Source organism: Nicotiana sylvestris, chromosome 2, assembly GCF_000393655.2.
Source record: "Nicotiana sylvestris chromosome 2, ASM39365v2, whole genome shotgun sequence".
Classification (NCBI taxonomy): domain Eukaryota; kingdom Viridiplantae; phylum Streptophyta; class Magnoliopsida; order Solanales; family Solanaceae; genus Nicotiana; species Nicotiana sylvestris.
The window spans coordinates 125,828,965-125,845,838 of NC_091058.1; the positions used below are offsets into that span (position 1 = coordinate 125,828,965).

A 16,874-nucleotide genomic window follows, 5' to 3' on the forward strand; every position below is an offset into this window, starting at 1 on the left:
CTTCAATTTAAGGAATTCTCTTGTGCTGCATGTTCTCAAGGCAAATTAATTATTAGACCATCAACTACTAAAGTTAGGATAGAATCCCCTGCATTTCTGGAATGTATACAGGGTGATATATGTGGGCACATTCATCCTCCATGTGGACCATTATGATATTATATGATTTTGGTAGATGCATCTATAAGATGGTCACATGTGTGCTTACTATCAACTCGCAATATGACATTTGTGAGATTGTTGGCTCAAATAATAAAGCTAAGAGCACAATTTTCAGATTATGCAATTAAGACAATTCGTCTTGATAATGCTGGTGAGTTTACATCTCAAGCCTTTAATGATTATTGTATATCAACTAGGATAACAGCTGAGCATTTAGTTGCTTATGTTCATACATAAAATGGTCTAGCGAAATCATTGATCAAACGCCTCCAATTAATTGCTATACCAATGCTTATGAGAACAAAACTTCCCCTTTCAGTATGGGGTCATGCTATTTTACATGCAACAGCATTTGTGCGGATAAGGCCCACAAGTTATCATAAAGTCTCCCCATTGCAATTGGCTTTTGGTCAGGAGCCAAATATTTCCCATCTTAGAATCTTTGGTTGTGCGATATATGTTCCAATTGCTCCACAATAACGCAAAAAGATGGGTCTCCAAAGAAGGTTGGGGATATATGTTGGATATGAATCTCCTTCTATTATAAAGTATCTAGAGCCAATGACTAGAGATTTATTTACGGTAAGATTTTCTGATTGCCATTTTGATGAATCAGTATACCCAACATTAGGGGGAGAAAATAAGCAGCTGAAAAAAGAGATAGATTGGAATGCATTATCACTTTCTCATTTAGATCCTCGAACAAATCAATGTGAACAAGAGGTTCAAAAGATTGTTCATTTGCAAAAATTGCAAATCAATTGCCAGATGCATTCACTAACCTACCAAGGGTGACTAAGTCACGTATTCCAACTGCTAATGCTCCAATTCAAGTTGATATCCTGTTAGGACAATCAATTAAAGCAAATGAGTCTAAGTCACGCTTGAAACATGGTAGATCAATCGGTTCTAAAGATAAAAATCCTCAAAAGAGAAAAAGAGCAAATGATCAAACTGATCATAACACGGAGGTAGTGGCTCAAGAAGAGCCCCAAGACATAACAAATGATAGGACCTTAGGGGAGGTCCATGTACTTGAAAATAATGAGAATGAAGAGATATCAATAAGTTACGTCTCATCGGGAAAAAGATGGAACCGAAATAATATTATTATCGATAACATTTTTGCTTATAATGTTGCTGTTGAAATAATGCAACAAAATGAGGATCTTGAACTAAAATCTATCGATGAATGTAGACAAAGAAATGATTGGCCAAAATAGAAAGACGCTATCCAGACAGAGTTAACTTTACTTGGAAAACGTAAAGTCTTCGGACCTATAGTTCGAACACCTAAAGGCATAAAGCCTGTAGGGTATAAATAGGTTTTTGTGTGAAAACGAAATGATAAAAATGAAGTCGTTAGATATAAAGCGCGACTTGTAGCACAAAGTTTTTCGTAAAGGCCTGACATTGATTATATGGAGACATATTCTCCTGTAGTGGATGCTATCACCTTCAGGTATCTCATAAATATGGCAGTGCAAGAAAAACTTGATATGCATCTAATGGATATTGTTACAACCTATTTATATGGATCATTAGACACCGAAATTTTTTATGAAAGTACATGTGGGATTTAAAGTGCCATAAGCATATAAAAGTTTTCGAGAAACTTGTTCAATAAAGCTTCAGAAATCTTTATACGAATTGAAACAATTAGGTCGTATGTGGTACAATTGCCTGAGTGAATACCTGTTGAAAGAAGGGTACAAGAATGATCCAATTTGTCCCTGTGTCTTCATAAAAAGGTTTGGATTTGAATTGGTTATAATCGTCGTGTATGTTGATGATTTAAATATTATTGGAATTCCTGGAGAGCTTCCAAAAGTAGTAAACTGTTTGAAGAAAGAATTTGAAATGAAAGATCTTGGAAAGACAAAATTTTGTCTTGGTCTACAAATTGAGTATATGAAAGATGGAATATTTGTCCATCAATCAACATACACCGAAAAGATTTTAAAGCGATTCTATATGGATAAAGCACATCCATTGAGTACCCCGATGGTTGTGAGATCACTTGATATAAAGAAAGATCCATTCCGACCTCATGAAAATGATGAAGAGCTTCTTGGTGCCGAAGTACCATATCTTAGTGCAATTGGGGCATTAATGTATCTTGCCAATAATTCCCGACCAGATATAGCTTTCTCAGTAAGCTTATTGGCAAGATTTAGTACTTCGCCAACACAAAGACACTGGAATGGTATTAAACATATATTCAGATACCTCCAAGGGACCATTGATATGGGTTTATTTTATTCAAATGAATCCAAGCCATCATTGATTGGTTATGCAGATGCAGGATATTTGTCTGATCCACACAAAGGTCGATCTCAGACAGGCTATTTATTTACAAGTGGAGGTACAGCCATATCATGGCGTTCGACAAAACAAACTATGGTTGCTACTTCTTCAAATCATGCAGAGATAATAGCCATTCACGAAGCAAGTCGAGAATGCGTTTGGTTAAGATCTATAACTCAACACATTCAGCAAACATGTGGTCTTTCTTCGAAAGAGAATATTCCAACAATATTGTATGAAGACAATGCTGCATGCATAGCTCAATTGAAAGGAGGATATATCAAAGGAGATAGAACAAAACACATTTCACCGAAATTCTTTTTCACTCATGATCTTCAGAAGAATGGTGAAATAGATGTAAGATGTTTCTGTGAAATTTTATGAAAAACGGATATCATTTGACGCGATTCGGACCTAAATTGCTAAAGTTGATTTTTAAGACGTTTGAGAAAATTCTTTGATTTTGAGGTTGAATTCGTTGTTATTGAGGTTATTTATGCGATTTGATCACACGGATAAGTTCATATGATGTTGTTGAGTTAGTACGTGTGTTTGGTTAGGAGCCCTGAGGGCTCGAGAGTATTTCGGATGTGTTTCGGGAAGTTTTGAACTTGAGAAAGAGTTGCAGATTTCTGCTATTAGTGCCCAGGGATTTTACCCTTCGCGTTCGCGTAGATCCTCTCGCGAATGCGTAAGGAAAATATCCCAGGTGCCCAAATTCTTATTCGCGAACACGAAGCTCGAGACACGAATACGAAGCTGAGGGGGGAGATCATTCGCGAACACGTCCCTGCACTCGTGAACGCATAAGGTTCGGGGGAGGGGTCACCAGCTTGTTCATCGCGAACGCGGCCACTGGCCCGTGAACGCGTAGGCTTGAGGAGCCAAAGCTCCGCGAACGCGAGCCTTTACACACGAACGCATAGGCCTAGTAGGACTGACTCATCGCGAACGCAAAGAGTAAATTCACCCAGTTAAATTTTAAAATCCAGAACAGTAGCCTTACGTGATTATTACAAAATTTCATAGACCCCTTCTTCTCCAAAGCTCTTAGGCAATTTTTGAAGCAATTCTTCACCATAATCTCTTGGGTAAGTAATCTTTAACTTGTTTTCTTCCATTTTCATCAACATCTATTAGATTTCTAGGCCTAAAACATGTGATTAAGGGTAAAAAATTAGGGATTTGGGTAGAATTAAGGCTTTTTGATTAATTGTGATTTAGACCTCGTTTTGGGGTCGGATTTAAAAAAAATTGTATATTCGGGCTCGTGGGTGAATGGGTGAAAATATTTTGGTTCGGACCTCGTGTTTTGGCCAAGCGGGCCCGGGGTCGATTTTTGGATTTTTAGGAAGAATGATTGGAAAGTTATAATTAAACATTGGAATTGGATTGTTTAGTATTTATTGATATTATTGAGTCAATTATGTATAGATTCGATTGGGTTGGAGCCAAATTTGAAAGGAAAAGTGGTGTTTGAGGCTTGAGTTGGCCGTGGAAGTTCGAGGTAAGTGTTTGGTTTAACCTTAACTTGAGGGATTAGGAGTCGAGTCCTATTTGCTACGTGATTATTGTTGAGTGTGACGAGTATCTATACGTTGGTGTCTAGCATGACCGTGAGTCTTATAATGTGATTTTCATGATTTCATTGAATAAACTATGCTTTAGAAGTGATTTCTATTTGTTGTGAAAAGTTGTGGAAGTAATTGTGACTTTTGAACATCGAGGAGCATTGGCTCAAGTAATATTACGAATTGTGAAAGTAAATGAGTTGATTGAACCCTTTGGAGCATTGGCTCAAGTGGTAAAGTGGGGCGTGAAGTAAAAGTGAAAAAGAGAAAGAGTTATTAAATTGTTCCCTTGCCGGGATATTATTGCTTTATTGGTTATCTCCCTTGTTGGGATGTTGTTATTGTTGATGTTGTTCCCTTGCCGTGATTCCTATTATAATCTTGTTTATTGCCTCGCCCCATTGTTTGAGATTGTTGTTTGGGTAAGGAAGAGTGTTAAAGCACGAAGGGTGATGCCGTGTATTGTTTGTTTTGTAAGGAAAGAGTATAAAGCACGAAGGGTGATGTCGTGTATGATTGTGAGGAAAGAGTGTAAAGCATGAAGGGTGATGCCGTGCCGCACGATGTACCATTCTGTGCCGATTTTATTAATTATTTGGTGAGAAAAGAGAGTAAAAACACAAAGGATGATGCCGTGTACATTTCTATTATATACTTGCTTTGGTGAGGACGAGAGTAAAAGCACGAAGGGTGATGCCGTGCATTTATTGACTCCTGATTCCTTATTGGTATCCGAGTTATGTTATTTCCTTCGCTATTTGATGTCTTTTTACTTTGAAATTGTTATCTCCCCACAACATGCTCCCCCCTATATTGACTGGATATCGCTGTATTTCTTTTCCGTTGTATATATATTTGAATTGCACATGTTTATTTGGTAGTCTGGTCCTAGCCTCGTCACTACTTCGCGTAGGTTAGGCTAGGCACTTACCAGCACATGTGGTCGGTTGTGCTGATATTACACTCTGCGCTGTGTGCAGATCCCGGAGCAGCTTTTGGGCAGTAGTTGGAGTGCTTCCTTCAGTCCACCCGGAGACCCAAGGTAGACCTGCAGGCGTCTGCAGGCCCTGGCATCTCCCTCTATCTCTATTTCCCTGTTTCCTTTATCTTTTATTCAGAAATAGTGTATTGGTGTTTCTTCAGACCTTGTATGTAGTAATTCTTAGACAGTCTGTGACACTGTGACACTAGATTTTGGGGTATTGAGAATTTAAAAGTTGTAATAGACGCTAATTTCAAATATTTCTTCGTTATTTTCTGCTTAGTTATTTAAAGTTTCGCTGTTTTCATGTTATCGCTTGTATTTGTTAAAAAGAAGTAAATTGGTTAATGTAGTAGGTAGTTAAGGGTTGGCTTGCCTAGCTCTCATTAGTAGGCGCCATCACGACTTCCAAGGTGGAAAATCCGGGTTGTGACAAGTTAGTATCAGAGCTCTAGGTTACATGGGTCTCACAGTTCACAGACAAGTTTAGTAGAGTCTGAGGGATCGGTACAGAGACGTCTGTATTTATCCCCCAGAGGCTACAGAGTTAGGAAAAATTTCACATTTGTTCTTTCTTATCGTGTGATTTAGTTTCTCAATGCTAATTGAATTTCTACTCTGTTCTTTCGCAGATGGCGAGAACACGCGCTTCCTCATCCACCGCTCAGCATCTCGATCCCCCAGCAGTAGCTCCCATGAGGGGCAGGGGGTAAGGCTGAGGCAGTGCTAGAGGTCGAGGTAGGGGCAGAGCTCATCCCTGAGCAGCAACACCAGTGGCAGAGCCTCAGGTTGATTTTGATGACGAGGTTCCGGCCCCAGCAGCTCCGGTGAGCCCAGCTCAGATCCCAGAGTGGTTTATTGCTACCCTAGTTCTTCAGGACGCTTTGGTCCGACTAGTGGGTCTCATGGAGAGTGTCGCCCGAGCAGGCTTGCTTCCTGTAGCACCAGCCATCTCTCAGGCTGGAAGAGGGGCCCAGACTCCTGCTACTCGCACTCCGGAGTAGGTAGCTCCTCAGATTCAAACTCCAGCGGTTCAGCCAGTTGGAGCAGTACAGCCGGGTGTGGTAGCTCAGACCGGTGAAGGAGCATAGCTGTCTGTCGATGCTTTGTGGAGGATGGATAGGTTCACCTAGCTCTTCCCATCTACTTTCAGCGGTGCATCTACTGAGGACCCCCAAGATTATCTAGATAGCTACCACGAGGTTCTCAGGAACATGGGTATTGTTGAGACCAATGTGGTCGATTTTGCTACATTTCGCTTGTCTAGATCCGCCAAGACTTGGTGGAGAGATTATTTCTTAACTAGACCAGTCGGATCGCCAGCCTTGACTTGGGAGCAGTTTACAGTGTTATTCCTGGAGAAGTTTCTCCCCATTACTTAGAGAGAGGCCTATCAGAGGCAGTTTGAGTGCCTCTAGTAGGGTTCCATGACTGTTACCCAGTATGAGACCAAGTTCATCGACTTAGCTCGCCATGATCTTATCATACTTCCCACTGAGAGAGAGAGGGTGAGGAGGTTTATTGATGGTCTTATTCAGCCGATTCGTCTTCAGATAGCTAGGGAGGCTATGAGTGAGATTACTTTCCAGGAAGCGACCAATGTGGCCCGCAGAGTTGAGATGGTTCTATCACAGAGAGGTGGTCATGGGTCAGACAAGAGCCCCCGTCATTCAGGCAGATTCAGTGGTACCTCGTCTGGAGGTAGAGATTCATATGGTAGAGGCCATCCTCCTAGGACTTTTCAGTCAGCACTTCAGGTTTCCCATGGTGCTTCAGGTAGTTGTGGTCCCCAGATGTAGTATTTCGATCAGTAGTCCTACATGCACCACCTGCTCCTATTAATGCACTGCCGCTTCAGAGTTTTTGGGGTGGTCATTCAAGTCGTCAGGGCCAGCAGTCTCAACAGCCGAGGGCTTGTTACACTTGTGGTGATCCGGGTCACATTGCCAGGTTTTGCCCTCGAGCACCGAGTAGCTCTCAGCATCAGGGTTCTCGTGCCATGGTACAGGCACCAGGTGTTCCACAACCTGGGGTAGAGGTGCTAGAGGTGGAGGTAGAGGTACTAGAGGTGGAGCTCAGGCCGCTAGAGGTGGAGGCCAGCTAGCAGCAGGCCGACCTAGAGATGTGGTTCAGGGTGGTGGGCCCCAGCCCCGATGTTATGCTCTTCCAGCCAGGCCCGAGGTTGAGGCTTCAGATGTAGTTATTACAGGTTTTCTAGTTTGCGATAGATATGATTCAGTGTTATTTGATCCAGGGTCTACGTATTCGTATGTGTTATCTTATTTTGCACCATACCTGGTCATGCTTGGTGATTCATTGAGTGTTCCTGTTTATGTGTCTACACTGATGGTGATTCTATTGTGGTCGATTGAGTCCATCGTTCTTGTATTGTGGTGATTAGGGGTCTTGAGACTCGTGTAGATTTGTTGCTTTTAGACATGGTTGATTTTGATGTTATATTGGGGATCGACTGGTTATCACCTTACCACACTATCTTGGACTGTCATGCCAAGACTGTGACCTTAACTTTACCGGGTATGCCTCGTTTAGAATGGAGAGGGACTCCTGGTCATTCTACCCGCAGTGTTATCTCGAATGTGAAGGCTTGGCGTATGGTCGAGAAGGGGTGTTTGGCCTATTTGGCATATGTTCGTGATTCTAGTGCTGAGGTCCCTTCTATTGATTTTGTGTCCGTTGTTCTTGAGTTTCCTGATGTTTTCCCTTCAAACCTACCGGGTATGCCACCCAATAGGGATATTGACTTTTTTTGGCTCCGGGCACTCAGCCCATTTCTATCCCGCCGTATCTATGGCCCCGCCGGAGTTGAAAGAGTTGAAGGAATAGTTGCAAGAATTTTTGGAGAAGGGTTTCATTAGACCTAGTGTTTCACCTTGGGGTGCACCGATGTTGTTTGTTAAGAAAAAGGATGGTTCGATGAGAATGTGCATTGATTACCGGTAGTTGAACAAGGTTACAATCAAGAATAAGTATCCATTGCCGAAGATTGATGATTTATTTGATCAGCTTCAGGGTGCCAAGGTATTTTCAAAGATTGACTTGAGATCTGGCTACCATCAATTGAGGATTAGGGCATCCGATGTCCCTAAGATAGCTTTCCGCACTCGGTACGGGTATTATGAGTTCTTGGTTATGTCATTCGGGTTGACAAATGCCCCAACAACTTTTATGGATTTGATGAACCGAGTGTTCAGGCCTTATATGGATTCGTTCGTGATAGTCTTCATTGATGATATTTTGATATATTCCCACAGCCGGGAGGAGCACGAGCAGCACCTCAGAGTGGTCCTTCAGACTTTGAGAGATAGTCAGCTATATGCTAAGTTCTCAAAGTGTGAGTTCTGGTTGAGTTCAGTTGCATTCCTAGGTCATGTTGTATCAGTAGAGGGTATTCAGGTTGATCCGAAGAAGATTGAGGCAGTCAAGAACTGGCCTAGACAAGCATCAACTATAGAGATTCAGAGTTTCTTGGGATTGACAGACTACTATCATCGGTTCATGGAGGGGTTCTTATCTATCGCAACCTCGATGACCAGGTTGACCCAGATGGGTGCCCAGTTCAGATGGTCGGACGAGTGTGAGGCGAGTTTTCAGAAGCTTGAGACAGCTCTAACTACGGCACCGGTGTTGTTTTTGCCCACATGTTCAGGGCCTTATATAGTTTATTGTGATACATCTCGTATTGGTTTTGGTGCAGTGTTGATGCAGGATGGCAAGGTCATTGCCTATGCTTCGCGACAATTGAAGATTCATGAGAAGAATTATCCGGTTCATGATTTGGAGTTGGCATCCATTGTTCACGCATTGAAGATTTGGATGCACTATCTGTATGGAGTGGCATGTGAGGTGTTCACGAACCACAAGAGTCTCCAATATTTGTTCAAGCAAAAAGAGTTGAATTTGAGACAGAGGAGGTGGTTGGAGTTGCTAAGGATTATGATATCACTATCTTATATCACTTGGGAAAGACCAATGTAGTGGCCGATGATTTGAGTAGAAAGTCAGTTAGTATGGCCAGTATGGCCGGTGAGAGGCCGCTTGCTTTGGATGTTCAGGATTTGGCCAATCGGTATGTGAGGTTGGATATTTCTGAGCCTAGTCGTGTATTATCTTACACGGTCGCTCATGGTCGAGTATGTGTGCCTAATGTGGATGGGCTTCGAGAGTTGATCTTAGAGGAGACCCATATCTCCCGGTACTCTATTCATCTGGGCGACGCGAAGATGTATCAGTATTTGCGGTAGCATTATTGGTGGCGTAGAATAAAGAAGAATATCGTTGCATATGTGGCTCGGTGTTTGAATTGTCAGCAGGTTAAGTATGAGCATTAGAGGCCTAGTGGTTTGTTTTAGAGGATTGAGCTTCCCGAGTGGAAGTGGGAGCGGATCACTATGGACTTCGTTGTTGGACTCCCGCAGACTCAGAGGAAGTTCGACACAGTATGGGTCATTGTTGATAGGCTGACCAAGTCAGCGCATTTCATTCCTGTGGCAGTCTCCTTATCGTCCGAGAGGTTAGCTGAGATCTACATCCGGGAGATTGTTCGTCTTCATGGTGTGCCCATTTCTATCATTTCGGACCGAGGTATGCAGTTTACCTCACGTTTCTGGAGAGCAGTTCAGTGAGAGTTGGGCACTCAGATTGAGTTGAGTACATCATTTCATCCTCAAACGGAGGGGCAGTCCGAGCGGACTATTCAGATTTTAGAGGATATGCTTCGAGCTTGTGTTATTGACTTTAGAGGCTCGTGGGACCAGTTTATGCCTTTAGCAGAGTTTGCCTACAACAACAGCTGCCAGTCGAGTATCCAGATGGCTCCTTATGATGCTTTATATGGTAGGCGGTGTCAGTCTCCGGTTGGATTGTTTGGGCCGGGAGAGGCTCGGTTGTTGGGTACGGATCTGGTTCAGGAGGCCTTGGACAAGGTCAGGATTATTCAGGATAGGCTTCGTACAGCTCAGTCCAGGCAAAAGAGTTATACAGATCGCAAGGTTCGAGATGTGGCTTTTATGGTCGGTGAGCGGGTGTTACTTCGAGTGTCGCCTATGAAGGGCGTGATGAGATTTGGGAAGAAGGGCAAGCTTAGCCCTAGGTTCATTAGTCCATTTGAGATTCTTGATCGAGTGAGAGAGGTGGCTTATAGACTTGCATTGCTGTCGAGCTTATCAGTCGTGCATCCAGTGTTTCATATGTCCATGCTTTGGAAGTATCACCACGATCCATCCCACGTATTAGATTTCAGCACTATCTAGTTGGACAAGGACTTATCTTACGAGGAGGAGCCGGTGGCTATTCTAGACCGACAGGTTCGTCAGTTGAGGTCGAAGAGTTTTTCTTCTTTTCGTGTTCAGTGGAGAGGTCAACCTCCTGAGGCATCGACCTGGGATTCCGAGTCCGATATGCGGAGCCGTTATCCTTATCTTTTTCCCGACTCATGTACTTCCTTCTTTTGTCCATTCGAGGATGAACGGTTGTTTTAGAGGTGGAGAATTTGGGTCATCACTTGCTTTAAACTACATTTTGTGTCTCCGAGGCCTTGAAAACCTCATTTAGAGTTACCTCGATTTGTGTACACAGTCCGGGCGCGTAGCCGGAAAGCTTAAATATGAAAATCTGTGAAAAATGATACAATTTAGTTATAAAATGAGCTAATTTGACTTTGGTCAACGTTTTGGGTAAACGGACCCGGACCCGTGATTTGACGGTCCCAGAAGGTCCGTAGAAAAATATGGGACTTGGGCGTATGCCCGGAATCGAATTCTGAGGTCCCAAGCCCGAGAAATGAATTTTTAAAGAAAATTATTTTCTCAAATTGTTTAAGGAAATTTGAAATGAAATTTGATTAGAACATGTTAGTATCGGCCCGTATTTTGGTTCGGTGCCCGGTACAGGTCTTATATATGATTTAAGATGTTTCTGTGAAATTTTATAAAAAACGGATATCATTTGACGTGATTCGGACCTAAATTGCTAAAGTTGATGTTTTAAGAAATTTGAGAAAATTATTTGATTTTGAGGTTGAATTCGTTGTTATTGAGGTTATTTCGGCGATTTGATCGCACGGATAAGTTCGTATGATGTTATTGAGTTAGTACGTGTGTTTGGTTAGGAGCTCCGAGGGCTCGGGAGTGTTTCGGATGTGTTTCAGGAAGTTTTGAACTTGAGAAAAAGTTGCAGATTTCTGCTGTTAGTGCCTAGGGATTTTACCCTTCGCGTTCGCATGGACCCACTCACGAACGCGTAAGGCAAATATCCCAGGTGCCCAAATTCTTCTTCGCGAACGCGAAACTCTAGACGCGAACGCGAAGCTGAGGGGAGACCCTTCGCGAATGCGTCCCTACACTCGCGAACACGTAAGGTTCGGGGGAGGGGTCACCAGCTTGTTCATCGCGAACGCGGCCACTAGATCTTATGGACTAGTCAGTAAATTCAAAGGCGCTCTTTATTTTGGAAAAAAATTACAATTTGACTAGCAGTTCTGATTCATGATTAAATAAAAGAAGAAAAAAGGAAGAAATAAAAAGACTTTTATTCCTCGAGATTTCGTCACATAATTCCCAGTCTCCACTCTATCCAATCAGAGTTCTCAAGAAAATGATAAATACTCAAAGTCGCTTCACCAATTCTGCGGCGAGCTAAGTGAGAGTCGGGGCTTAAGAAATGGCGGTTTCATCATCACATACTCTTCTTTCATTTCTTTCACCTCTCGGCTCTCGTTCATTCCCCCAGACCAGTTTACTTAGCTCCAATCCTTCTCTCGTCGGTTATGCTTTCACAGCCACCAATCGTCGCCGCCCATTCATTATCACCTTCTCTTACAGTAAGTTATTTCCGCTTCCTCTATCTTCGTTGCAAATTGAAAGTTTTTTTTTTATAATTTAAAAGTACTACTTAATTTAATATTCCTTTACTTGGGTATTTTGCAGAATCCAAAAAAGAACTCTCAGTTGATAAGAAAAGACAGTTACTTGAACAATACGGTCTTAATCCGGATGAGTTCTTATCTGAACCTTCTCCAAAGGTATGTTATTTAAACCTCTCTGGAAAAAAAAATTGTTTCTTTTAAATAAATTAGGAAATGTGCCTGAATACCCTGTAATTTTTATATTTCATATGGCTAACCTTAATCAGATGGAAGTTGAGTTTTAGCTAATTAGTTGATATTAATAGTAGTGTTTTCATTGGAATTATAGACAAAAAAGAGAAGGGAACAATACAAGACAATGATGCATGCATAACTCAATTGAAAGGAAGATACATTAAAGGAGATAGAACAAAACACATTTCACCGAATTTTTTTTCCACTCATGATCTTCAAAAGAATGGTGAAATAGATGTTCAACAAGTTCGTTCAAGTGATAATTTAGCTGATTTGCTCACTAAGGCATTACCAACCTCAACATTTGAAAAGCTGATATACAAGATTGGAATGCATCTTCTTCGAGACTTGTCCCACTGGGTTTTCCTGGTAAGGTTTTTAATGAGGCAGCAAACAATGCATATTATAAATAACTATGTACATCCCAATATTTTTTTTGTAAGTTCTTAATGAGGCACATTATCTTACATGGACATCTAAGGGGGGAGTGTTATAAATAGTTTGTAGATTTGATGCCCATATTGTGAATAGCTTACAGATTAAATCTCTTACTTTATGTCCGTCCCATTCGCTATTTACAATAGTAAGTCTTCTTATTTTATGCCTATAAAAGGCTATGTAAATTATAATGAAAGACACACCAAAAAGAAGTGAAATACCCCTTCTTCCGATCTCTATTTCTTATTTACATTTTACTAAGTCACTTTTATTTTATAACAGGACATATATACTACATCCTCTCCGAAGACTCCACTCCATTAATACTACCATTGAGTAATTATAGCAATAAACAAACTTTACAAATTCCCAAATGTTTATTCCAAGGTTCCACTTCATCATTCGAGCCAATGCCCCTGTTTTCCTCTTACCCATTTCTCATGTAATAAAAATCCTCAAACACACTAGTTGAAATCTCAAGATGATTCTTTTCAGATTGTTTATGTTGATTTTATTATTTCTTGTATTTCAACCCCTTCATTCAGCTGTAGCTGAAGATGATATAAAGTGCTTACAAGGAGTCAAGAATTCCTTAACAGATCCAAAAGGCAACTTAAAATCATGGAATTTCGCAAATTCCACAGTGGGGTTTATCTGCAAATTTGTTGGTGCTTCTTGTTGGAACGACCGTGAAAATCGACTCATAACCCTCCAACTTCGTGACATGAACCTCGGAGGTAGTAAAATCCCAGATTCATTACAGTATTGTAAAAGTTTATAAAATCTTGATCTTTCTGGTAATAGACTTTCCGGTTCAATCCCTTCTGATATTTGTACTTGGCTTCCTTTTTTAGTAACCCTTGATTTGTCAAACAATGAATTTACTGGTTCTATTCCAGCTGATCTTGTTAGTTGTTCATACTTGAATAAATTGATGCTTAATGATAATAAGCTTAGTGGGAATATACCACCCCAGTTTTCTAGTTTAAGTAGGCTTAAGACATTTTCTGTAGCAAACAATGATCTTTCTGGTAGGATTCCAGCGGCTTTCGATTCGGCTGATTCGTTTGATTTCGGAGGTAATGATGGACTTTGTGGTGGACCTTTAGGGAAATGTGATGGATTAAGTAAGAAAAATTTAGCTATTATTATTGTTGCTGGTGTTTTTGGTGGTGCTGCTGCTTCTATGTTGTTGGGATTTGGGGGTTGGTATTGGTGTTTTACGAAGGCGGGGAAGAAGAGGAGGAAGACGGGTTATGGGTTAGGGAGAGATGATTCGGATAGGTGGGCTGAGAAGTTGAGGGCTCATAGGCTTACTCAAGTTATGTTGTTTCAGAAACCGCTTGTGAAGGTTAAGTTAGCGGATTTGTTGGTTGCCACGAATAATTTTAGTATGGAAAGTGTGATAAACTCGACTAGGACAGGGACTACATTTAGAGCTGTTTTACGTGATAGTTCTGCGCTTGCTATTAAACGGCTTAAGACTTGCAAGCTGAGTGAGAAGCAGTTTCGGATGGAGATGAATAGGTTAGGACAGGTTAGGCATCCTAATTTGGTGCCACTTTTGGGGTTTTGTGTTGTTGAAGAAGAAAAACTCTTGGTTTATAAGCACCTTTCAAATGGTACTTTGTATTCATTCTTGAATGGGAATGCAAGTGTGTTGGATTGGCCGACTAGGTTTAGGATTGGTTTGGGAGCTGCGAGAGGCCTTGCTTTGCTACATCATGGTTGCAACCCGCCAATCTTGCACCAAAACATATGTTCTAACGTTATTTTTCTTGATGAAGATTTTGATGCTAGAATAATGGATTTTGGATTGGCGAGGCTGATGACACCTTCAGACGCAAAAGAGACTAGTTTTATGAATGTAGAGTTGGGTGAATTTGGCTATGTTGCTCCAGAGTATTCAAGTACAATGGTGGCTTCACTGAAAGGGGACGCTTACAGCTTCGGAGTTGTGCTTTTGGAGTTGGCTACGGGGAAAAGACCTCTAGAAATCACTGCTGCTGACGAAGGTTTTAAGGGAAATTTGGTCGACTGGGTAAATCAGCTCTCTGTTTCTGATCGGATTAAAGATGCAATTGATAAGCACATATGTGGGAAAGGCCATGATGAAGAGATTGCGCAATTCCTAAAAATTGCTGGCAATTGTGTAATTTCTCGGCCCAAGGATAGGTGGTCTATGTATCAAGTTTATGAATCGCTAAAGACCATGGCTGAGGAACGAGGTTTCTCTGAACAGTTTGACGATTTTCCTTTACTATTTAACAAACAAGATATCAGCAGTTCCATTTGATGCATGAACGGAAAAGCATTACGAAATGTTTCACATCTGGTGAACACAACTATATCCTACGGTAAGTTCTTCACTTCCCTTGGTGCAAGTGGAATCAGGAACGATACATATGGTTCTGTAAAGGACTACCACGAATATTGCTGTATTATACTGTGAAATGACAAATTATTTTGTATGTCTTCTGCTTGAAATTTATTGTAGAGATAGCAAGTGTTATTGGTTTCTTATGTTCTGTCTTCCCTTAGCTGATAGTTATGCATTAACAAGACACTGAGCAAAACCTGTCACATAGTTGCTCGAAATCTGTAATACGACTAACTTAGATTTTTGCAACTGACCTGAGCATTGGCCTTTTAAGGTCAGAGCATTCCCCTTTGTTCTTCATATATTCAGCGGGTCCCTTGCAATCGTTTATTGTTTGTATATCAAATTATAAAATATCTAAATTCCTTTTTTCAGATGTGAATCTTAAGCCAAACAAGAGTAAAGATTATGCTGCCTTAGCTTCAAAATTTGTCGATGATTGCTCTAGGTTGACGCTATTTGATAATTTCTGCATGTTTGCTTTTTGGAGGTTTGATGAAAAGAGGATTCTTCTTTTCCCCTTTAGTAAGCGAAAAAGCATAAAATCCTGACAGATATGTGAAAGTAAGGAAAGTGATGCAATGCCTATACAGGCCATGCTATATTCCAGAATGGATTGGTTTGGTAAAATATCTGCCTTTACATTGATATTAATTTATCCAATGGGGATGCAACCTAGGCAAGGTTATTGGCAATTAACCCTTCTGATTAGTCTTGAATGACATTGTTGATTAGTATCTTTAGTTCCTAATGCGGATGTTGTGTTTCTTATCCGAAATGATTTTGGATAAACTGGAAATCAATTGGGCGTTTCAAAGGCTATTTGCCCTCTTGAATTTGATTTGGTAGCTGAAATTTTCATTCACTTGATTGTAATTTGCTTCTCTACAAACAGATGGTGCTTAGTACTCAAGATGTGCAATGCACAATGAGTTTCCAAGCAAAAAAAATCTTGTTGATTGGCGAAACTCTTTGCAATAGTAGTTGTCAAGCAGCGGCGAAGCTACATTATCCGAAAGATGGTCAATTGACCACCCTTCGTCGAAAAATTACACTATGTATATAAATAAGTATATTTGGTGTTAGAGGTGTATAACATATACTGAACACCCAAAACTGAACACCCTTTTGGGGGAATTGTTTTCACTTCTTTCAAGTTTGAACACCCTTGCGGAAATTTCTGGTTTCGTCATTGTTGTCCAGCCTCTTACTTTGCCCCTAAGCTCAAGCACGCATGCGTGTTTCCATGTACTTTCCAGCTTCCCTGAAAACCATTTATAAATATGGAGTATAAAAACACTAACTTGTTACCTATAGAAGTATATGCGTGTTCAAGACTCTTGCTCATGAGTATTGAAGTTGGAATGTTAAACATTAAAATACCTGTTGTGTATGGGATCAGCTTCGCTCCATACTCTTCTTTTGCTGACATAATTGAGATTGGTATTCCTTGGAAGAAAATGCCTTTCAGTTTGTGTTGTTGTCCTCCCAACATCTAAATTATTGCTTGTTGTCCCTGTAACTGCTTTGGTGACAGTTTTGGCTCTTTGTTTCACTAAAATCTCAGCAGATACACAACATAGAAAACTAAGTAAAAGAACAGCTCTCAAGAAACCCTTCAAAAAACTGCTACCGCAGCTGGTTGCACCATCACCACCCATAACTCTGCAACTCCTACTTCGCGCTTTGGTCTTGAATGCCCATTTGTGGATCAGCTGAACAAGGATACTGGATTGTTTCTCTGGTATTATGTAAACAGAAACTACAAATAGTATGCAATTGTATTCTGTTGTTGGAATGCGCTTTCATGGAGTACTATAGTTTGCCATAAGATTAATATATATAGCATGGAAAAGTTAAAGTTCGTTATGTCGAAAAGCAACAAAAGGATGGGGATAGCTGAAGATGTGGGGTAAA

At 40.9% G+C, this 16,874-nt stretch overlaps 1 protein-coding gene across 2 annotated transcripts; it reads left to right on the top strand.

Annotated features, from left to right (window-relative positions):
* Window positions 1-11,582: 11,582 nt before the first annotated feature.
* On the top strand, window positions 11,583-15,261 carry LOC104217482 (inactive LRR receptor-like serine/threonine-protein kinase BIR2). 2 transcript variants are annotated; one of them, XM_070168196.1, is made up of 4 exons: window positions 11,583-11,860; window positions 11,967-12,061; window positions 12,234-12,508; window positions 13,123-15,261. In XM_070168196.1, exon 4 carries the CDS (start codon window positions 13,512-13,514, stop codon window positions 14,871-14,873), a length of 1,362 nt encoding a protein of 453 aa, XP_070024297.1. In that variant the 5' UTR covers window positions 11,583-11,860; window positions 11,967-12,061; window positions 12,234-12,508; window positions 13,123-13,511; the 3' UTR covers window positions 14,874-15,261. The 2 variants fall into 2 exon arrangements, with proteins under 2 accessions (XP_070024297.1, XP_070024298.1); XM_070168197.1 differs by lacking the exon at window positions 12,234-12,508.
* Window positions 15,262-16,874: the final 1,613 nt, after the last annotated feature.

Excerpts from the sequence above, each read along its gene's own strand:
- LOC104217482 (XM_070168196.1), top strand. The coding sequence starts at position 13,512 with ATGCTTAATGATAATAAGCTTAGTGGGAATATACCACCCCAGTTTTCT.